General features: G+C 41.5%; 1 protein-coding gene across 1 annotated transcript; it reads left to right on the top strand.

Annotated features, from left to right (window-relative positions):
• Positions 1-1,471: 1,471 nt before the first annotated feature.
• On the top strand, positions 1,472-4,369 carry LOC134956628 (putative nuclease HARBI1). The gene is made up of 4 exons (XM_063938683.1): positions 1,472-1,861; positions 1,945-2,317; positions 2,629-2,650; positions 3,673-4,369. Exons 1-3 carry the CDS (start codon positions 1,549-1,551, stop codon positions 2,630-2,632), a joined length of 690 nt encoding a protein of 229 aa, XP_063794753.1. The 5' UTR covers positions 1,472-1,548; the 3' UTR covers positions 2,633-2,650; positions 3,673-4,369.
• The last annotated feature ends 2,341 nt before the right edge of the window (positions 4,370-6,710 follow it).

Here is a 6,710-nt window from a genome sequence, read left to right as displayed (position 1 = left end):
AATTCCGTTTGTGAGTATTCGTGCATTCGTCTTGTTAAATGCAACTGTTTGTTGTAGCAATTTTTTTTTGTTGTTTATTAAATATTAAATGTTGTTAATCTATATTTTGAATGTAAATTTATAACACTAAACCTGTGCTTTAGTGTTTCTGTTTTGTGGACTAATGTAAAAATGTTGTTCTTACTGTCATTTTTGGTCTCTTGTAGGTGTCTTATTTTGGGAGATTTATCCCCTTTTTGGTTGTGTTGTTTAGTGTGCCCAAAAACACTAATTGACTGTTGTTTTCGGAGGAGCAGGTAAGTCCCCTTGGCCTGTGTTTGTGGCTGTTTGTGTTAATGGGCTCTATGTGTTCTTACTGTCATTTTTGGTCTCTTGTAGGTGTCTTATTTTGGGAGATTTATCCCCTTTTTGGTTGTGTTGTTTAGTGTGCCCAAAAACACTAATTGACTGTTGTTTTCGGAGGAGCAGGTAAGTCCCCTTGGCCTGTGTTTGTGGCTGTTTGTGTTAATGGGCTCTATGTGTTCTTACTGTCATTTTTGGTCTCTTGTAGGTGTCTTATTTTGGGAGATTTATCCCCTTTTTGGTTGTGTTGTTTAGTGTGCCCAAAAACACTAATTGACTGTAGTTTTCGGAGGAGCAGGTAAGTCCCCTTGGCCTGTGTTTGTGGCTGTTTGTGTTTGTTCAAAGTGTTTTGCTTATGTTTGTCATCCATCTTTATAATAAATTAACTAATTTTTCCCAGGATTGTTATGCAAAGTAGTGCTGTTCTTGCCTGTACTAGCTACTAAAGGGCTAAAAAATTTTTGGAATCTATTTTAGATGTCGAACCTATTTATCGTTATCTATACTTAGGTGTTTGTTATGTCTTTGATGCTCTTATTATGTGTCTGTTTTGTTGGTTGACATATTATTATTTTTTTTAGAAAAAACTATGTAGGTTTCACACTTTTAATTTGTGTTTTTCCTTTTTTGTCTCAATTTCAAATTGTTCCGGAATTGAACCCAGAAAAAATGTCGTATGCTCCTGGAGTAAGTTGACACCCCGTTTTTAGTTTTTTTTTTTTGGATTGCATTTGTCTTATTCAACATATCTTTTTAATTTTTTTAAAGTGTGTGATGTCAGTGTTTGTGGCAGCAGAAGCCCTCCCACCCCAACCCACGGCAGCACTCCCACCCCAACCGCCAGCCCCACAACCACAACCGGCTCCTCATCAACCAAGGCAACGGAGGCGTGCTAGGCCACCAATTTTCCGCACCCGTGTCCTACTTTTTGGGATGCCAGATGATGTTGTTGTGCGTAGATACAGGCTGCCACCACATCTAATCCTAGACACTCTCTCCATAATAGAGAGTGATCTGGAGTCTTCAATTCGGTATCCTACAGCAATACCACCATTGACACAATTCCTTGCTGTGTTACATTTTTTGGCCACAGGGTCTTTTCAACATGTTGTTGGAGACCTGGTTGGCATGTAGCAGGGCCAGTTCAGTAAGGTCCTGCGGCGTGTCAGCCAGGCTTTCATAAAGCGGGTTAAGCAATTTATTGCTATGCCTTTGGATGTTGGTGCCCTAGATGTGGTGAAGCGGCAATTTGAGGAAGGTGGTAGTCGCTTCCCACATGTTATTGGGGTTGTGGATGGCACACATGTAGCTATTGTGCCACCAAGACATAATAAAGAAATTTATAGAAACAGGAAACTGTTTCATTCTCTGAATGTAATGGTTGTTTGTGGGCCATCCCTCCAGATCCTTTCCCTGAATGCCAAGTTTCCCGGAAACTCGCATGATGCTTATGTCATTAGACAATCAGGGATATGGCACAGATTAAGATCAAGTCAACGAGCAGACATGTGGCTATTGGGTGAGTTGGCCAACATAATTTCCTGCCATTTTTAACCAATTTTAGGAATATACTCTTTCTAATTTTTACTTCTCCTCAAACAGGAGACCGTGGATATCCTTGCACCCCCTGGCTCATGACTCCTTACCGTAATCCCAGGCCAGGACCACAGACGGCATTTAACTCCGCGCTTACTGCCACTAGACAGCTGGTGGAGCGCACAATTGGGGTCCTTAAAGGCCGGTTTCGTGTGCTCCACCGCACTGGTGGCGACATCATGTATTCGCCGGAGATGGCAAGTAAACTAGTGGTCCTGTGCGCTATACTACATAACATCGCGGTAAGGAGTAGCGTAGAGCTTCCTCAGACAGAGGAATTGCCTGATGAGGAGCCAGGGGTTGTCCGTCGCTTCGGTGGGGGGAGTGTTACACGGAGGGGAAGCCAAGTCAGGGCAAGCATTGTTGAAGAATATTTCAGGTATAGTGTTTTTTAATTTACTTTTTGAAAATAATCAAAAACACAGTATGCTTATGCTCATTTTGTAACGCAGAAATTTGGCTTGCTATTGTAAGGTCATTGTGTAATTATTCGGGTGTGTGGGAATCTCTAATTATGTTTTTCTAAAATAACCGTAAACAGGTTAAGCTTACAATGTGTTATTTTCGAATCTAATAATGTGATGTTGCTAAATAGTGTCCTTATTTGTTTTCTTTCATAAAATCCTGTTTTTTTTTAAAAAAAAACACAAACAAATGAAACTGAATGTTGACCACTTTGTGACTGTCCAGCTGAATTATCACACAAACTGTGGTGAGTACACAGATATTTTTACAATTTATTAAAAAAGTGTGTGTGTGTGTGTCTGTGTTTGTGTGGGTGTTTTAGTTGGTTGTGTGTTAAATTATTTTTTTCTTTTTTCTCTTCCGCGACTGCGTATTTCCGCTCGAGCGAAATTACCACTGTGCTCTTCACAGCATTGCAAAGATCAATAAAGTTAATTGAAATGACGGCATAGATTTTAGACAAATCACATGCTAACACACACTATAAATATATGCCCAAATAAGGAAAACGTCATTGCCATGATGCGTGCAGCACCTTTCACCAGGCGGGAGCTCCGCGTCCTGGGTGCGGTGATGGACCGCCGCGTAGGCCGCGTTGGGTGCTTTATCCCAAATCGGGTTAAGCGCGAGGCCTACGCGGAGGTCCGCCACCTACTGCGGTCTCGCGTCCGCAGCAGGCGGACCATCATCCAACTCGAGAGGAGATGGAGTGATCTCCGCAGGAGGACTCCTGAACTGTTGGCGGAGATCCGCCAGCAAATCCGGGAAATGCGTGCACGCAGTAAGTTACATTACATAACAGAGATTATTAGCATAAATTTTGCTAATTTACACTAAGTGGTAGTCTGTAATTGCAACACTGACTGAACAAATTTAATAAATATGACAGTGTGTGGTTAGGGCAAACAGTACTGACTGTAGCAAAGTGATTCAAAACAAGTGCATGTTGTCCAGAATTAATACCCAGGCTGGAAACTGTAAAAAATAACTTGATCAGTGGTGTCTATATAATAAGGTGGCTTGAATAGTGATCTGGTGATGTTGCCTATACCAATCAATATGACTCAATGGAATAGATTCAGTAATGAGCATCAAAAAAGTTTAGTAGAATCATTTTGGTTGCTGTGGCCAACATGAAGAGTTTGAAAAATCTTAATAAAAAAAAAAACAAGCCCTGTGTCTTTTACATGGGACAGAACAGTGTAAATGACAAATGGTGTTTCTGAAATTTAACATGCTATCTAAAATATAACACATATATCATTATAGGACGACCACAACGGCAACCAGATGCAGGGAGGCAACATCAGGCCCCTTCTCAGCCCCGCTCCCCTTCTCACTCCCCCTCCCCTTCTCACTCCCCCTCCCCTTCTCAATCCCCCTCCCCTTCTCACTCCCCCTCCCCTTCCCAGTCCCCCTCAACTTCCCAGTCCCCCTCAGCTTCCCAGTACCCCTCAGCTTCCCAGGTCCCCTCAGCTTCCCAGTCCCCCTCAGCTTCCCAGTCCCCCTCAGCTTCACCGGCCCCCTCAGCTTCCCAGGCCCCCTCCCCTTTCCACTCCCCTTCTCAGCCCACCTCTCCTTCTCTTTCTGTGCCCCCTTCTCCTCCTTCCCAGTCCCCTTCTCCTTCTACTTCCAACTCCCCTTCTCAACCCCCCTCACCCTCTATTGGACAAACATTCTCTCCGCCCCCCTCGCCATCTCAATCAGACCCACCCTCAGAAATTACATCCCCAATCCCTCCTCCTTACCCCATCTCTCCTCCTTCCCCAATCCCTCCTCCTTCACCCATCCAGACTCCTTCCCCCATCCCTCCTCCTTCCCCAATCCCTCCTCCTTCCCCCATCCAGCTGCCTTCACCACCCAGTGAATGGGCAGAAGAAGCCCCTGATGGTCTCAGTGGTGAACATAATGTTGCTGAGGAAAGTAAGTGTTTTAACATTTCTAACATAAATATTACCTACTTACACTTACAATGTAAAAACATGCACTGTTGTACTGTTGAAAATCAGCTAGCATGGAAAACATTTTGAGTTATTATTGATGGTGTTCATGTTGCATTGTAATTTTTGTGAGTATCATTATATGTAGTGTTTATGTGTGCAATGTTTTGTGTGTCCACTCTAGGTCGACACTCATTAGTTTGACAGGGTTGCCAGGACAACATGGTTTAATATGTGCTCAGTTTTCTGCCTAACATTTCTACCTGAGTGGAGTTTAGTATGTTGTTAGTCTTTTACACTTGTGCCTGTGTATTCATAATGTTTGCACTTTCAAATCACATGCTTCACTTTGTTAGCCAGCCGAACAACACAATGATTTGTGGTGTGAAAGTTACACTCACAAAATGCTTATTGTATTTTTCACAACCTGTTTGACCTTATTTAGTAAAGGCGGTTTTCAGGGATTGTGGACATGCTAGGATATGTAGTCCTTCTGAAGATGTTGATATGCAGTGTGATGATGCAGGACCAAACCTCCTTAAATTTAATTCTCTTCACTACAGATGTGAATGAATGCCAACATGGTGTTACATTTACGAAGATGGTAGTTCTCTTTAACATGGGATGTTGCCCATAGCAACCAATAAGATTATATTTGAAGTTTTTATGCCCACTTTTACAAGATAACATGTTTAATTTGATTGGTTGCTATGGTCAACTTCGCATCTTAAATTGAACTCCCGTAGTAGTAAATGTACCCCATGGTGTGGTACACTTTCTTGTACAAAAAAAAAAACATTGCTGAGCAGGCTTGTGTGTTGTTATGCTACTGATTTATCCTTAAAGCAGCCATGATGTAGTCACTTAGGCATTAAAGCAGGCCTGTCCAAACTGCGGCCCTCCAGCTGGATAAAAACTACACATCCCAGCATGCCCTGACACAGCTTTGGCATTCTCTGACCACAAAACTGTGTCAAGGCATGCTGGTATATGTAGTTTCACAACAGCTGGAGGCCAGCAGTTTGGACATGCCTGCATTTAAGTGTGCTTTGTGCCTTGCTTGGATAATAAGTAATGTGATTAAGTTATTAATTTTTATGTTGCATCTTAATTTCAGATGTTGCAGACAGTTGGAGATCCCACAAGTTTTGGGGGAATTATTGAAACCATGCGCCAACACCTGCATGGGTTAATTAATTGTCTGGATCAGTTACAAAAATTTGCATGATTTTTTTTTGGTTTAATACATTTATTGATTTCAAAAAAATTACAAATAAAAACAAGTTGTTTAAAGTTAACCGGGTGTTGTGTTTATTAATGCAAAAAAGGATCAGCAGATTGGCAAGCAGAAATTGATTTCCTAAAACATTTCACACATCTAACGTAAGATTAAAAAAAAAAAAAAAAAATTAGGAGAATATTGTGTTAATAAACATGTAAACACCTTCATTCACAAACAACACCTTAAAACAAAAAAAAAAAAAAAAAAAACATCTATATTTCTATTTTAGACTTTTACATGTTGATGGCCAAGTATGGCAACAAAGTGTTCTTCAGTTTTTTTTGCCTGACTTAATTGGTTTGGAACATTATCAATCATTACACTAATTGGATTCGTAATTGACGAGGGCTTGTGGACTTTAAACTGAAAGGTGTAATTTCACTTAATAGCAAAAAAAAACATTGGGCCTAATTCTGAGTTGATCGCAGCAGGAAATGTGTTAGCAGTTGGGCAAAACCATGTGCACTGCAGGGGAGGCAGATATAACATGTACAGAGAGAGTTAGATTTGGGTGGGGTGTTTTTAAACTGAAATCTAAATTGCAGTGTAAAAATAAAGCAGCCAGTATTTACCCTGCACAGAAACAAAATAACCCACCCAAATCTAACTCTCTCTGCAAATGTTATATCTGCCCCCCCTGCAGTGCACATGGTTTTGCCCAATTGCTAACAAACTTGCTGCTGCGATCAACTCAGAATTACCCCCATTGTTGCGCATTTTTCCTTTAAACTGTGCACTTTTAAGGAAAAATGTGTAAATCTACTACAACTTAGTATTTTTACGATGAAGTATGTGTTAATGCGATGGTTTCGCATTGCTGCGATGGTTTCGCATTACTGCGATGTCATTTGGCGTACGCCCACTTTGTGTAATACTGCGTACGAATGTGCAAAAATACGTTGGGGGCGGATGTTCGCACATTTACTACATTTACGCAACTTTGCGAATATGTTGTGCGAACGAAAAACTTAGCGACCAACTCGGAATGACCTCCTTCATGTTTTGGATTGCAAATATGACATGATGTTACAGGTCTTTATCAGTGCCGTTTCTTGCGGGGCGCCCGCCGCGGCACTTCTGCTGCT

Source organism: Pseudophryne corroboree, chromosome 9, assembly GCF_028390025.1.
Source record: "Pseudophryne corroboree isolate aPseCor3 chromosome 9, aPseCor3.hap2, whole genome shotgun sequence".
Taxonomy (NCBI): domain Eukaryota; kingdom Metazoa; phylum Chordata; class Amphibia; order Anura; family Myobatrachidae; genus Pseudophryne; species Pseudophryne corroboree.
The sequence above is the reverse complement of the archived record's forward strand: the minus strand, read 5'-3'. Positions and strand labels throughout refer to the sequence as shown.